Raw genomic sequence first — 16,765 nt, 5'->3', positions numbered from 1 at the left:
GAATTCACACTGGCGAACAGAAGGCAGGGTAATTCTATGTAAATGTAATTCTAAAGCCCATTTTCTTTCCGTGTAACTTGTATTTAAAGTCAGTTTTCAGGGCTTCCCTGTGGCGCAGTGGTTAAGAATCCACCTGCCAATGTAGGGGACACGGGTTCGAGCCCTGGTCTGGGAAGATCCCACATGCCGCAGAGCAACTAAGCCCATGCGCCACAACTACTGAGCCTGCGCTCTAGAGCCCGTGAGCCACAACTACTGAGCCTGCATGCCACAACTACAGATGCCCATGTGCCTAGAGCCCATGCTCCGCAACAAGAGAAGCCACTGCAATGAGAAGCCTGCCCACCGCAACGAAGAGTAGCCCCCGCTCGCCTCAACTAGAGAAAAGCCCACGTGCAGCAACAAAGACCCAGTGCAGCCAAAAATAAAATAAATAAAATAAATAAATTTTAAAAATAAATAAATAAAGTCAGTTTTCAAATAAGAAATTCCATTCTAGGCATGTTACATAAAAGAGGCCACATCTGTGATTTTTAAACATCCTGGAAATCTGTGATGTATATAGATAGCCTACATTAGTCATAATCTAAAATTTAAACTCAGTAGTTCCAGTTACAGAAGTCAAACCATGACGTGTGTGGTACAGATCTGGTCACGTCATTCCCCGGGTCCATAGAATCAAATCCAGACTCATCACCATGGTTTACAAGGCCCTTGCTGTCATCATCCCCATCTCATAACACCTCGCCTCTTTGATTTCTCAAATATTTCATGCTCCCTCTCACTTCAGGGCCTTTACACGTTGCTGTTTCCCTACTTCCCTGCCCCCTCCAACAATTTTTTTTTTTTTTTGCGGTACGCGGGCCTCTCACTGTTGTGGCCTCTCCCGTTGCGGAGCACAGGCTCCGGACGCGCAGGCTCAGCGGCCATGGCTCACGGGCCCAGCTGCTCCACGGCATGCGGGATCCTCCCAGACTGGGGCACGAACTCGCGTCCCCTGCGTCGGCAGGCAGACTCTCAACCACTGCACCACCAGGGAAGCCCCCGTCCTCCAACAATTTTATACAACTGTCAGCCCAGTTGTCAGACTACTTTCTTCTAAGAAGTCACTCCTACCCACCCCCTGCCAAATCTGGACTTTGTGCCCTTCTCTGGGCCCCAGCAGCGCCCTGTGCTACCCCATCATAACAAGACTCGTACTGTATCAGAATTGCTTATTCTCGTGTCTCTCCTCCTACGCATGCGTGTCGTGAGGTAGGGACGGTGCCTGTGTGATTTATCAGCGTCTCTGCCCTGCCTCGCCTAGGAGCTCACATTTTCAGGGATAATCCTTTCCATTGCAGATAGCATAAACCCAATTCGTATTGGCTTCAAAGAAAAAGAGATTCACATAACTGAAAATGCCAGAAAAATCTGGTTTACTGAAATCAAGTCAGAGATCTGCCCCTCTGCACATCTCAGTTTTGGCTCATGTGATCAGTCAGGTAGGTGCTTCTCGCTTGGTGGCCAGGATGGCCGCTGGTGGCTCCAGGCTTACATCCTGCCAGCTAAGCAAACCAGCAAAAAGAGAACATTTCCTCCAATAGCCGTAACATGAATCCGGGGGCCGACTTTCCTCAGCCCAGCTTGGGTCATGCGCCCCTCCCTAAGCCAATCACGTGGCTCTTACTGGCCAGGCTTTGGTAATGGACTGAGTGTTGGTGAGGTGAGAGTGGTGGAACTTTTACCAGAGGAAGGGTAATGGATCTTGGCAGGCAAAAATGTCACACATCTACTACACTCCCCATCGGCAGCTGGTGCTTTGAAGATACTGGTCCTTGCTACTGGATCAGCAGTCTGCCAAGAGAGACCAGGGAGGTATTGGGGAGGCTTCCTGTCTCACCTTTAGGACTGAAGACTCAAGGAAGGCAACCATCTCTGCACTCATATTAGCTGCCCCATTCATAGGCCCTCTCTAAGTCCCTCATCTGCTGTGCTGGAGGATGGGAGGTCCCCAGCCATTGAAGGAGAATGGGGCGGGGGGTGTATGAGTGGGAAGCAGGGTGTTCATCTGCTGGCTGCAGTGACATCAAGTACAGGGACAAAGAGAGAGGCATTAGCTCCCAGGGTGTATTGAGGAAAACCGGGCCACGTGTCTGTTTGTCCTCAACGTCACACACTCCCCACATGGTCAGAGGGCTCCAGGCACATGGGTGAGGCCCATGCCCAACGTCTCCAGCTCTTCACAACCTTTCCCAGGATTTCTGCTCCACGCAGGCCTGCTCAGAAAAATGGGGGAAGTCTTAGGATCACCCCATCTGCCCCTGCCGGGGATCTCCCCATCCTACCCTGTAGGACGCCATTTTCATGGGCCAGCCATCTGTGTGGAGAAAAGGGCAGCTGCTGGGAGCAGCCACAGGCATGTCTTCATTAGCAGGACTGAGGAAGAAGAAGAGGAGTTCCTGCTGACGGGCCTGCACTCCCAGAGCCTGGGGGAAATGGCAGCATACAATGGCCCAGTAGGGGAGCCTGCAGGGGAGACATGATGGGTCTGTTGGCCTCCTTACCTGGTCCTCACGCGATCCTCCTGCCCCGGGAGGGTGCTCCCTTTTGATGCACAGCATGGGGCAAGGAGCCCCTGGATCAGATGCAGACAGGGCAGGGGCAGAGCTCAGCAGAGGAGGGTTGAGCAAGTGGGCAGGAGAGAGTGGATGCTTCCTCCCCTCATCTGGAAAGCAGTGTTCTTTTTCTAAGGGGAAGCAGGTGAACAGTCCCCAACAGCATTCATCTGGATGCTTCACCCCTCCCTCCCTTTCCTTTCCTCATCTCTGCCTCTCCAGGTTTTAGAGCAGTTGAGTAGAATCACTTCTGAGATTTTTCTAGTTTTGCTTTCTAAATTACTGTTTAAGTAACCAAGGTCTGTTATAGTAAGTTATGCCTCCTAGTTGTCAGACACCAGGGAACAAATGTGGACCCACAGGATCCAGCCTTTGATCTGGGATTTACCAGCAGAACCCCTACTCCCTTACGAAGCAAAAGCTCTTAAGAAACTAATGATAATGATAAGAGCTGACATTTATGAAGTGCTTACCCTGTGCTGGGTACTGTTCTGTGTACTTTATACGAACTCATTTAATTCTCACAACAAGCCTATTGTTTCCATTTTACAGATGAGGAAACTGAAGCACAAAGAAGTCATATAACTTAGGTCCCGTACATTTGCTGGTCGAGCCAACACCTAGGAGGCCGACTTCAGAGGCCACACTCACAACCACCAGTCTCCTCACTTGTTGGGCTACACCTCGGTGGGTCATGTCAATGATTAATTATAGGACACAGGATCAGCAGCCGCGAAACAAGTTCTACCGCTATTGTCGCTGTCTGGGGACAGAATGATGAGGGCCTCAGCTGGGATGTGAAAGGGACACAGCATTGCTGAGGACAGATTTAAGAGCCACTAAGGATATCAAAACCAACAACTTAATGAGAGGGAGAAGGGTAGATGTTTAGACTAGGAGATTGATGCCCCAGGTGAAGAGGGGACCTGCTGGGTGAAGCACTCCTAAGAGGCATCCAGTGGAGATGTCCATCCGGCAGGCAGGTGGATAAACTGGCCTGGAAGTTGGAAAAGAGGAATGGGCTGAAGATGTAGCCCAGACAGACATGTGTTTATTTGGGAGTTCAGTGGCCAAGGAACAAATCCCTTCCACTGGAACAGGCTTCCTCCAGGAGGTGGGCTTTGAAACAGCCCCTGAAGAACAGGAATGTTCTCAGAAGTGGGGTATGAGCGGGGGGGATAGGATGTCAGCGTGATGAGGAGTCTACCATGAGGAGGAAACGGACATGTGCACAGGTGTCGATGTGGATAGGAACAGGAAGATGATCAGGGAAAGCAACAGAAAACTTCGGAATAATTTTTGATGTTTTCCTCCTAAATCTGATAAAACATGGAAATCTTTATGAAATGTTCAAGACTGATGTTCAAAGTTCCTACTCTCTCCTTTACTCCTCCAAAGTATTCTTAAAACCAGTGTAACTGGAAGATGTGTATATTAAACTGATTTTCATACCCTACTGTTACAATTCTGATAAAGACCTTCTTCTGGCTCCCTGGGCCACCAGGGGGCCTCTGGTGTTATCAGTAGGGACATTCAAAGGGGCGAGTGAGGCCAGGTGGTGAGAGGCCGGGTCTTGATTAAGCACAGAGAAGAAGCAGGACCACCTGTGTGTCCAGGGAGGGTGAGAGGCTGGGTGGGCTGCCAGCCGGGAAAGCCAGTGGGAGCACTATGCTGGGGCAGATCATGGACTCGGTGCCCTCTTTTCACGTGGGCCCCTCTGGTTTGGGTTGGTGGGCATGTTCCATCCCGGCAATGTCACGGTCCGGGGCTGAGCCTGGGCCACCACAGCAGTGACATTTACCTCCTGCAAGGCTTATGACGCTGCTCTGGCCTGATTTTGCCCTTCACAGGCATGGAGTGGAAAGCGGAGGAATAGGTGTAAGGGTTTAGGTTTGGGAGTAGGATATGGTTTCTCCTGAGCTTTACAGAGTTGCTGAAAGAAAGCTTAACGAGACTATTTTCTTTCCCCATTGTTAGAGTAAAATGTAATGACCATAAAACATCGGGAAAATATAGCAGGAAGAAGTGTAAATACCCAGAGTCTGACAATTACTGTTAACATTGCGATATATTTTTGCCAATCTTTTCTCTACTACAATATCTTTTCATTTGTTTTTGCACAGTTATGATCAAGTCAGATATACAATTATTTATCTTGCTTTTTTGATCTAATGTTATAAACATTTGTCCTTTAAAACATAGATGTTGGGCTTCCCTGGTGGCGCAGTGATTGAGAGTCCGCCTGCCGATGCAGGGGACACGGGTTCGTGCCCCAGTGCAGGAGGATCCCACATGCCGTGGAGCGGCTGGGCCCGTGAGCCATGGCCGCTGAGCCTGCGCGTCCGGAGCCTGTGCTCCACAATGGGAGAGGCCGCAGCAGTGAGAGGCCCGCGTACCGCAAAAAAAAAAAAAAAAAAAAAGATGTTGATTTCGTGTATCAACTGAAACCCTTTTACCAGAAGTTTATGAGTAAATCAAGGGCCTTCTGGTTTGTAGCTGGTGGAGAGGCAGCAGCTGGGGTGGAAGGCAGCAGGGTCATGAGACCCATAACAGCCCACCTTGACCTTTCAGGAACAGTGAGTGCCGTGGGCAGGGTGGGCTCATGCTGGTCCTGAGGGAATCCAGCCATTTCCCCAGCTAGCCTGCTTTTGAGAGCACCAGCCCAACCCAAGGGTGATTAGAAGATTCGAAAGCCCCCAGCTGCCCGGAGGTTCCTACGGGCCCTAGTAGTGACCTTATTTAGCAGGAAGATGCCTGGACCCTCCCACAGCCATGAGCTGCTTCACCTCTTCTTACACAGACGGGGGAATGGAGTGAGCTGCCATTGTCAGGGGTGATGGCCTCCCAAGTGACCTGAGCAAATAGTGACCCTGCAGCCCTCTTTGTGGCTGCCACATGGCAAGTAACCATATGGTGGAATTATAAGTAGCTCCCTGGCTCCATGGTCAGGATTTTTTTTAGCACATAAGTTAGCTTGTTAATTTGTTAGTTAGTTATGGGGAAGATTTATGTGACCCAAGGATGAAAATAGGATCCGGGAAAGTGCATTTTGCAGAGCTATTTACTGCCCGGCCTGGGCGTTGACGGCTCAGTGTCACCAAGACATGAACAAACAGCTTGTTTACTTGCAGAGAAATGTGCTCTCAGCCGGGGAAGAGACAATTTTTTCTTCCTCTGACTAAATTATCTGAGTGAGGCATAAAAAACTAAAATACCCAAAGTGACAACAAAACAGCTTAACCAAACATTTATATTAAATATGAGTTTATGGCAGTGCTTTTCTCTCCGTTTGGCGTGTTCCCTCCTTCTTAATCTGACCTGAGTTGTTTCAGAATTGTCTTCAGCGTGGTGCATGGGGAAAGCACGCGCTCTGGAAACTGACCCACTTGGGTTTGAATCTGGGCATGTGCAATTACTAGCTGTATATTCTCAGCAGTTAGATGGAAGCAATCACACCTATCTCCTTGGGTAGCTGCGAGGATGACATGAGATGAGGATTGTAAAGTACTAGAACCCAGAGGGCTGGCCCCAGGAAACAGTGGTCACTGTCGCTGCCACCAATGCTGTGTGGGAGGCCTCTGTGCCTAGTGGTCCCCATGGTCTGGTCTGGCTGGACGAGTGGGGCCTGAAATGAGAAGACGGGTGCCCTGTGACATGAACCTAAGGATTCATAAGGAAGAAGAAACAGCCAGCTTTTCCAGAGATTTATGGTTCTAAAGATCATCTTTAATTAATGAAGGTTTTTTTTTGTTTGTTTTTGTTTTTGTTTTGCCTGTGCTAGGCAGCTTGCGGCATCTTAGTTCCCTGACCAGGGATCGAACCCGGGCCCCGGCAGTGAAAGTGGCGCCAAGTCTTAACCACTGGACCGCCAGGGAGTTACCAGTGATTATCTTAAATTCACACTTCCTGGGCCATTTGCCTAAACCCAGGCTAAAGACCATCCAGGCCTGTGGAGCTGCTGGCAAAACAGCCTTTCAGTCCCTTCAGAATTTCTGAATGCATTTGGTTTTGCTGCTGGCAGAAGGGTACCTGCAGACTTTCAGCAAAGGTTTTGTGATCTCTTGAGAGGGCAGGTGCTATACAAATCCCTCAAGTGTACAAAGAGGAATCGTGCCAGAATTGCTTTGTGGGAAAGACGGATTCCAACAGTTATCATGCAAACTTAATAATTTCCTACAGTGGTGATCTTCCCATCAACCCCAAGCATGGTCCCTGTGCCCGTAGCCTGTACCCAGACGTGGTATGTGGTGAGACTGCATTCCCAGGGCTAAATGCTCCTGCACCTGCAAGTTGTCAGCCTCCTCCCCTGAGGTGTGTTTCTCATCTGTACTAACTTTTGTCTTTTATTTCTGACTTGTGGCGACTTGTCTTGAGCCCTGGATAACAGAAAGGATCCATCCCTCCCTCCGGAGCCTCAATCCAGGACAGGACAGGGAATGAGTCAGTGGCACAGTATTGCCCTGGGTCTCGTGAAGATAGGCTTTGCCCTGGCCAGCCCTGATGTTCCGTCCCACCTCTCCTGCTGTTTCTGTTTTAAGTGTGATGGAAGCCTCCACCCCTGAGCTCTGTGGGTCCAGGCTCCTATCAACTTCTTGACAAATGGCAGAGTTTAAGAAGAGGGCTGCTTTGTGCTTTCACACATCTTATTTCTTAACCCATGAAGTTAGTTGTTTCCATGGTGAGCAGGGAGTGTCCAAGAACCCAGTTTCAATGTGACTCTTCCTTGGTACCCTTCACAGAGAAATGCTTCTCAGCGAGGGACAAGTCTGATTTGTGCCTGCAAGGATCTGTGTTTTGAAGTAGCACTTGTGCAGGGTTGGAAGACTTTATCTGCTGGTCTCAGGAAGGCAGATGGCCCCGGGGATGGGTCAGCTAATGAGCAAGCAGCCCCCACTGGGCCGAGATCAGGGGAATTCTGTCCAGCCAGCAGGACTGGACTCCATCGACTGTCTGGCCCTCTAGGAGTCACGTAACAGTCTTTTAGAGGAACTTCCTGGCTCCCCTGGTCTTCTGGTCCTGAGTTGGTCTCCACACGTCAGGGCTCTGTGGCGGCTGCACGTTGGAGTTTTCCCGTAGTAGTACATTTGGCCACACTGTGCTTTGTTTCTCTTCCCAGCATCCCAGTGCCACGTCAGCCTGAAGAAGCAGAGGAGCCGCAGCATCCTCAGCTCCTTCTTCTGCTGCTTCCGTGATTACAATGTGGAGGCTCCGCCAGGCAGCAGCCCCGGTGTTCTTCCGCCGCTGGTGGAGGAGAACGGCGGGCTTCAGAAGGTCAGTGCCGACGCAGAACTTCCGCCGCCGCGCGTCTCTCCCATCCTTGACAAGCATCCTTAGTCAGAATCTGTGACAGTATGTGCACAGCCATTTACTTAAAGATTTGAAATTACCCAAAAAGTCATCTTTTTTGTTACAGGATATGTCAGTCATTCCCATTTAGCAACTGAGGAACATATTTGATGCGAGTTATAAGAGTCACTTCACATTTTTGTAACATTCTGTCGTGGGAAGTTGTATGAAAGGGAGTTAAAGAACCAGGAGCAGACAAAGAAATGGAAAGACCAGAGGAGACACAGAGACTTGGAAAAAAAGCCAATAATAAATATAAGTGAATTTAACTACCTTGTTTAATAATAAACGTATTTGTTATATATTCTTTCATATGTGTCAAATAAAAAATTTTAAGTCAGATCATCACAATAGGTTAAAAAAGAACAAATTCTACCCACATGCTGTCTAACAGACATCATATTCAAAACAAAATGATTCAGAACAGTTAAAAGTAGGAGAATGAGCAAAAAGACATCACACAAGTATAAACAAAAAGAAAGCAGGGATTATAATAGTAATCTCAGTCAAAAGAGAATTTCAGGTAAAAATCACTGAAAGAGACAAAGGAGATTATTCATTATCAAGGACACAAGAGTTATAAAACTTTATATCCCAAATAACGTGAGCAAAAGACATGAACTGACGTTTCATAAAATAAGAAACACAATTGGTCAGTAAACATGAAAAAATGTTCAATATTGTTAGTAATCAAGGAAGTACAAGCTAAAACAATGAGTATCCTTTTCCATCTATCAAATTATCAAAAGATATTTTTAAAAATAATATTTGGGTTTGGCATGGGGGTAGTGAGAGAGAGTAGAGGATGTAAATTGGTTATTGGTAGGAGTGTGAATTGGTTACACCTTTCCGGAGAGAAATTTGGCAACGTGATCTCAAAACCTTAAAAACATACCTATCTGTCCACCCAAGCAGTTCCTCCTTATTGACATGAGTATGGATGTGCAAAGATTTAACCATAAGATACTATCCAGCATAAATTAGAATATTGCAGGATTATAAGTGAGCTGATGATCGACAATAAACAATAAAAGACCTATACAGTAACCATACAATCAAATAGCATGAAGCTATTAAAAAGGATGTCTCATAAATATTACTGATATAGGAAAATGTTCACAATATATCACTTAGGGGAAAAACGGTTAAAATATAGTAGGCAAATATATTTATAAGTATGTATATGGTCATAAGCGCGCGCGCGCGCACACACACACACACACACACACACACAAGCATTTACAAGACCAGAATGATGTATGCCAAAATATGAAGAGATTATTTCAGACTGGTGGAATCTGTGTAAGATTTTCTCTTCTCCTCTGTGCCTTCTTTTCCTTTTTGCTTTTCCCAATTTTCACAAAAAAGCTTAATTAGAAAATAGATTAGATTAGAAAACAGAGTATTTTAAAAGTGCATACGAACGTAAGGAAGAGGATTCTGGGAAGACTACAGCTTGAGCATGTGGCTCTGACCATTTAAATTCCCTCTCTGGATAAACCCAGGTGAGCCTGCTGATGGAGCCTGGGAAGTACATCAAGGCCTCCACTTTTCCTGACATCTCCAGGGGAAAGACAGGGCACAGAATTCATTCTCTCTGATACTCAGTAAGAAGCAGGGAACCACATCAGAGGAAAATGCTTGCCTCTCTTGCAGTCCTGGGATGAAGACTTGAAATGTGAAGTCCTGTGAGGTCAACAAGCCAGCGGGAGCCTATGGATCCCCTTGGAAAGGGCCTGCATTGCCCACTTAATGTGTGTGGTCCCTGGAGGGGCTGCACTGATGAGCTGAATTGCTTTCAGTCTAGTGCCCTGGAGGAGCCCAGTAGTACAGGGACTTTCTTCATCTCTTTATGCTTTGTCAACTTGGGCTCTGCTGGACCATGAAAACAGCTCTGCCTCGCAGTGCTGGGCCTTGCAGTGTTCCCTCATTTACCACTGCTGAGGAGATTCCAAGTTGAAAATCTAGAATGTGAGACTCCCACTGAAGTAAAACTAATGGAAAAGGTAGAAGAAAATGATAGTTCAAGAAATGAATTTGTTTTTTTGACCCTGCCTCACGGCTTGTGGGATCTTAGTTCCCCGACCAGAGATCGAACCCACGCCCCCTGCATTGGAAGCAAGGAGTCTTAACCACTGGACCACCAGGGAAGTCCCAAAATGAATTTTGAGTATACAAATAACTTTTAGAACTTAAAAAAAAAAATCCCTTGATTTCTAAATACAAAAATTCAGTAAATGAACTGAGAAAAATAGTGGGAATGATCACTGCTGAGAACTGCATTAATGTTCTGGAGGAGCAAGTGGAAAAAATATCTTACAATTCAGATCAGAATCACAGAGTCAGTAATTGTGAGAGGTGGGAAGAAACATCTAGGAGACCTAACATGCAAATAATAGGATTTCCAGAAGAGAAAAAGTAATAGAAGAAAATTTTCTTGAGCTGAAAAAAAACCTTGAATGTGCAGATTGAGAGGATTTACCAAATCTGCAGCAGGATTAGTGGCATCAAGGAAAGGAGCACATGTGGGCTTCCCTGGTGGCGCAGTGGTTGAGAGTCTGCCTGCCGATGCAGGGTACACGGGATCGTGCCCCGGTCCGGGAAGATCCCACATGCCGCGGAGCAGCTGGGCCCGTGAGCCATGGCCGCTGAGCCTGCGCGTCCGGAGCCTGTGCTCCGCAACGGGAGAGGCCACAACAATGAGAGGCCTGCGTACCACAAAAAAAAAAAAAAAAAAGAAAAGAAAAGGAGCACATGTATGCCTAGATATATACCATTGAAATTCTGAAATTTAAGTATAAAGAAAATCTTACAAGCTACCGGAACAAGATATTTTCAAAGAAAAGAGAATTATACTAGCACCAGACTTCTCATCAGCAACACTGCAAACCAGAAGACTATGAAAAAGTGTTTGCTACTGAGAGAAGAGTTACAAACCCAAACTTCTACATGTAACCAAGATATCATTTATCTGCTAAGGCAAAAGAAGTACATTTTCAGACATGGAATGATTCAGAAAGGGGACAAAAAAACAATCTGGGTGAGACTGATATTCAGTTATGATATAATTGTAGAAAATGTAGGAATAAATACAATTATTAGGAACAGAACTGTGACGAGTAGCACAATTAGAAAATAGATCCTCAAAATTCACAGAGGGTGAAAGGGGAAGTAAACAGAATTGTGAACAAGCCATCAAAATTAAGGAAAGGGGGGACTTCCCTGGCGGTCCAATGGTTAAGACTTCTCACTTCCAATGCAAGGGGCACAGGTTCGATCCCTGGTCGGGGAACTAGGATGTTGCATGCCGTGTGGTGCAGCCAAAAAGAAAAAAAAATTAAGGAAAGGGGAAAATAAATAACAATAAATAGGAACCTAACAAAGAGTAGGCATAAAAGCAAGTTTAATGAACCAAATTCTCCTAACAAAAGACCAAGACTCTATCAGATTGGCATGACAAATTCAGCTGGATGCTGTCTCCAAGAATACACCCGTATCAGATAGGAATGATTTTGGCAGCAAGTAAAAGAAAAATGACAAATAATAACTTAGCTAAATAGGAGATTATTTTTCTCACATATAAAGCTTGATGCTGGCAGTTGCTGGATTTAGTTTAGATGCATGGTGATACCATCAGGGTCCCAAACTCTTTCTGTTCTTCTATCTTTTGATCTTTCTGCTCCACCGTTCTTGGAGTGTTTGCCTTCATCCTCATGTTTGTTGTTTACTATCATCTCAAAGTCACAGGCTTCGGATATCATATCCACATTTAAGAGAATACAAGAGGGAGGAGTAGCACTAGCCATGTCTGTCCGTTTTATGGAAATGCTTTCACAGAAAGTCCCAGGAGACTTCTGCTTATGTCTTATGGGCCAGAACTTTGTCACCTGGCTGCCCTCCAGCAGCAAGAGAGGCCTGAAAGGGGAAGGATTTATACCTGCAGTTTCCTGCTCTCAACAAAATCAGACCTCTTTTCACAGAGGAGAAAAAAGGAATCACTACTGAGTAGATTTAGGGTCAATATGAGTTCAGTTATGCTGTAGTAACAACTCCAAATCCTCAGAGGCTTAACATAATGAAAGTTAATTTTTCATTCATGCTACATGTTTATCATGGGTTGGCTAGGCCATCTGTTCTGTGCCAATGTCCAATAGAAATATAGTGTGAGCCACATGTGTAATTTAACTTTTTCTAGCGGCCTCATTTTTTAGAATCTTTTTTAAAACTTGAGATTGATTTTTAAAATTTTATTTTTATTTTTTATTTGTTTGGCCATACCATATGGTTTGTGAGATCCCAGTTCCCCAACCAGGGAAACCCAGGCCCTCGGCAGTGAAAGCACAGAGTCCTAACCACTGGACTGCCAGGGAATTCCAGAAATTGATTTTAATAATAGATTTTTATTTAACCCAAAATGTTATTTCAGCATGTAATCAATAGAAAAAATTATCGATGAGATAAAATTTACATTCTTTTATCTTACTAATTCTTCAAAATCTGTTGTGTATTTTATACTTACAGCACATCTTAAATTTGGACTAGCCACATTTCATATGCTCAACAAATACATATGACTAATAGCTACTGTTATTCTATTAGATAACTCTGTCTTATCCTCATTCATGGACCAGACTAAGGAGGGCCCATCTCTTTGCTTCCATGATTGTCACGTCAGCAGAAGGGGAATGTGGTAAATCACACTGGCTCTTAAAATTTTCACTCAGAGGTAACAAGACTTATTTCAGCTTACATTTTATTGGCCAAAGCAATTCACATGATTACACCTAACCTCAAGGAGTGTGGAAGTGTAATCCTACCATGTGCCCAGAAAGAAAACTGGAATTATTTGGTAAACAGTGCTAATGACTGTTACAGTATGCAACTAATAGCTCTTGAGCCAGCCAGTGATACCAAAAAAAGGTAGAAAATAAAGAGATGGGCAAAATGTACAAAGCAGATCAAATAAATAGAAAGTACAAGTGGTGATATTAGTATCAGACAAAACAGAATTCAAGGCCAAAAACATTAAGAGAAAGAGGGATATTTTATGATAAAAGAACTAATACATGCAGTGTACAGTAGCCATAAACCTTTACATACCAATCAACAGTATAGCCAAATACGTAGAAGAATATCATTTAAACATGATATAAAGCTGTCTTCTAAAAATAAACAACATAGGAAAATCATTGGAAGTTCTGGCTAATAAATAAGATAAGAAAATGAAATAATTGATATAAATATGGAAAAGATAGAAAACCAGTTTTATTTGCAGATGGCATGATTATTTACAGTGAAATCCCAAAATACTACCAAAAAATGAGAATCACTAAAAGATTTTGATGTGGTGGCTCTTATTTCTTGAAAAGTGTGTTGTGTTTCTGAATAGGAAGACTTAAAATTTATACAGAAGAAAAAAAATGTCTAAGAACAGCTGAGAGGGCTTCCCTGGTGGCACAGTGGTTAAGAATCCACCTGCCAATGCAGGGGACACGGGTTCAATCCCTGGTCCGGGAAGATCCCACACGCTGCAGAGCACCTGAGCCCGTGCGCCACAACTACTGAGCCTGCGCTCTAGAGCCCACGAGCCACAGCTACTGAGCCCACGCACCACAACTACTGAAGCCTGCGCACCTAGAGCCCGTGCTCTGCAACAAGAGAAGTCACCGCAATGTGAAGCCCACGCACCGCAATGAAGAGTAACCCCTACTCGCCACAACTAGAGAAAGCCCATGCCCAGCCACGAAGACCCAATGCAGCCAAAAATAAATAAATTAAATAAATAAATTTTAAAAAAAAGAACAGCTGAGAAATTTTCAGAAAAATATTAATATAATGAAAGATACCTAGACTTAAGAGATATTAAGCCGTACTGTACATTGGTGTAGAAAAACATAAGTGGAATTTGTATGATGAGATTTCACTGTAAACCCTATCACAGCCCCGAATTCTGATATCTCCCCTCAAACTCTCAATTTTCCCAATTTGAAAATCATTGCTGAGGAGAATCCCCATTAGTGAAGGGAACATAGTTTGTACCTTAGGCCTGTAAAGGATTTAAAAAGTGAAGAATCACTGCTGTCATAGTAAAAGTTATTTTTACCTAGTCTGCCTAGATGAATGACTTGAGAAGATGGTGGTGCAGCCCTGGAAGGTTTCCTGGAGCCCTTAGCCGTATCTACCAGAGAATAAAGCCCTTTAAAGGGAGCTCCTCTGGCAGAGCTGGGCTTAGCTGGACCTAGTGTTCACTCAAGGAAACGTCCTTTGGTTAACACTTGTCAGAGTGGCTTTTTAAAGAATTAAGTTAACTCTGAGTAGTGCATCGTTTGCATAATCCGTGACCCTTCAGTGTGTGAGACCAGACCTTGTAGAAAGAGCCTGTGTCAAAGTGGGGTGACTCTGCCCTTTGCACTCACCTGGTCAGGCCACCTGGAACGTAAAGCCCAGGCTCAGTAGATGTGGAAGCCGATTCCAGGCATGTCTCTACTGCTGCCTCCTGGGCTCTCCAGCCTCTTGGAGCTCAGTCTGCCAGAGGAGGAGGGAAGGCTGTGGACAGAATGCAACAGATGGTTCCACCCACCCTGCATATTTACTGTCCTGGAGAAAAGCTTCAGAGCAGTGGTCTGGGGTGGCTACCACTGTGACCGTCAAGTTACAGCCTGGACTGGAGACAAATTGCCCAAAATAAAAGTGTCTGCATCCTCTGTCTGGAGGCTAGAAGGAGTCAGCACTCAGAAGGCCCCAATGGCAGAGACCATGGAGGACTTCTAAGTGCAAGGAGAGAGTGAAAGCCATTGCTGGACGCTCACTCATACATGCGTACCCCATGTACATACACACGTAAACCTCTAGGGTAATTTTCAAGCCCACATACTTGTCTAGGGTGGCACCTTTGGTTGTGGTCTGTGTTTTGTCAAGCCCTTCCCAAATAACCGTTTGGTGGTGTTATCTCTCACCTCACTGATGTGTTCACCTGTCTGAAGGTACACCTGTGTGTTAGGGCTGTTTGCCATCTTCCACTAGCGCACTGGTTCTCAAATGGAGATGACTTTGCCCCCTAGTGAACATTTGGCTGTGTCTGGAGCCTTTTTTTTTTTTTTTTTTTAACATTTTTATTGGAGTGTAATTGCTTTACAATGGTGTGTTAGTTTCTGCTTTATAACAAAGTGAATCAGCTATACATATACATATATCCCCATATCTCTTCCCTCTTGCGTCTCCCTCCCACCCTCCCTATCCCACCCCTCTAGGTGGTCACAAAGCACCGAGCTGATCTCCCTGTGCTATGCGACTGCTTCCCACCAGCTATCTGTTTTACGTTTGGTAGTGTATATATGTCCATGCCACTCTCTCACTTTGTCCCAGCTTACCCTTCCCCCTCCCCATGTCCTCAAGTCCATTCTCTAGTAGGTCTGTGTCTTTATTCCCATCTTGCCCCTAGGTTCTTTATGACCTTTTTTTTTTTTTTAGATTCCATATATATGTGTTACCATATGGTATTTGTTTTTCTCTTTCTGACTTACTTCACTCTGTATGACAGACTCTAGGCCCATCCACCTCACTACAAATAACTCAATTTCGTTTCTTTTTATGGCTGAGTAATATTCCATTGTATATATGTGCCACATCTTCTTTATCCATTCATCTGTTGATGGACACTTAGGTTGCTTCCATGTCCTGGCTATTGTAAATAGAGCTGCAGTGAACATTGTGGTACATGACTCATTTTGAATTACAGTTTTCTCAGGGTATATGCCCAGTAGTGGGATTGCTGGGTCGTATGGTAGTTCTAGCCATTTTATTGATGCTACTGGGGTTTCTACTGGCATCTAGTGGGTGGAGGCCAGGGATGCTGCTGAGGACCCTACAGTGCACGAGACTGCCCCCCACAGCAAAGAGTCATCAGACTCTGAACATCAGTAGTGCGGGGTTGAGAGCCCTGCTCCACAGGGACCCAATGGGGCTTGTGAACTTCTGGTTAAAATCTCCCCCACCAAGCTCCAGATGTTGGGAACAATATTATTTAAGAGCTTCTGAAATGAACGTCTCCACATAAGCTCTTGAAACCGAGATTTGATTTGATTGCACCGTTGTGTTGGAGAACAGCACAGCTCTGCCTTGAATGATGGCAGAAGGTAGTTTAGAATCCTTAAGACAAGCCCCAAGTGTCCTGAGGAAGGAAAGAGCCATCAAGAGTATCTCAGGATGAAACACCAGTTGCTGCCACACTGCAGAGGTGATGACTAGGGGCTAGAGATAATCAAGAAGTTGCGAATTGGTTCTTAGAGGCAGAGCAGAGCTCAGAAAGGTACCAGCCACCTGCCACTGTTGACAGTCCTTCCTATGAGACCCCTGGCACCAGTGGCCCCCTCAGTAAAGGTGGGTACACTTTCACAAATCCTTCGATGCGGGAGACCGACCATGAAACAGTGCATCTCTTTGTCAGGGACCGTGACGCTGCGATTCATTGCCTCCCATCCCACCAGCTGAAAAAGAATAAGAAACACAGAAACTGGAAATTCTCAATGGAGATAAACTTGTTCTTGTATTAGCTTTTCTTGAGGATGCTAAAATGAAGTGTTTCCATCAACCAGGTTTGGAACGGCTGGCATTCCAGCTAAGGAATGGTTGAGGCCCTTCCTTGGGGCCTGAATTTTCTGAGCACTCCTTATGAATACAGGTTCTGTTTGCCTTAACGGGAAAGCTGTCCCATGCCTGTGGCCTTGGAGGGAACTTCTTACACCTTGCCTGTCCCCTCTGCCCAGTTCTCCCCTAGAAGAGGACCAGAAGTGGGTTCCTCATAATCTGCTGAAACTGTCCTC

General features: G+C 45.4%; 1 protein-coding gene across 3 annotated transcripts in view; it reads left to right on the top strand.

Moving 5' to 3' along the window:
- CTDSPL (CTD small phosphatase like) overlaps positions 1-16,765 on the top strand; it is a 131,080-nt gene that overhangs the window by 88,744 nt on the left and 25,571 nt on the right. For all 3 annotated transcript variants that reach the window (XM_079713718.1, XM_079713717.1, XM_079713716.1), the window contains exon 2: positions 7,714-7,868. In XM_079713718.1, coding sequence (XP_079569844.1) covers positions 7,714-7,868 — 155 coding nt within the window. The remainder of the gene's footprint in view (positions 1-7,713; positions 7,869-16,765) is intronic.

The sequence above is a fragment of the Hyperoodon ampullatus genome, assembly GCF_949752795.1.
Source record: "Hyperoodon ampullatus genome assembly, chromosome: 10".
Taxonomy (NCBI): Eukaryota; Metazoa; Chordata; class Mammalia; order Artiodactyla; family Ziphiidae; genus Hyperoodon; species Hyperoodon ampullatus.
Note: the sequence above shows the minus strand (reverse complement) of the source record. Positions and strands in the feature narration are given on the sequence as shown.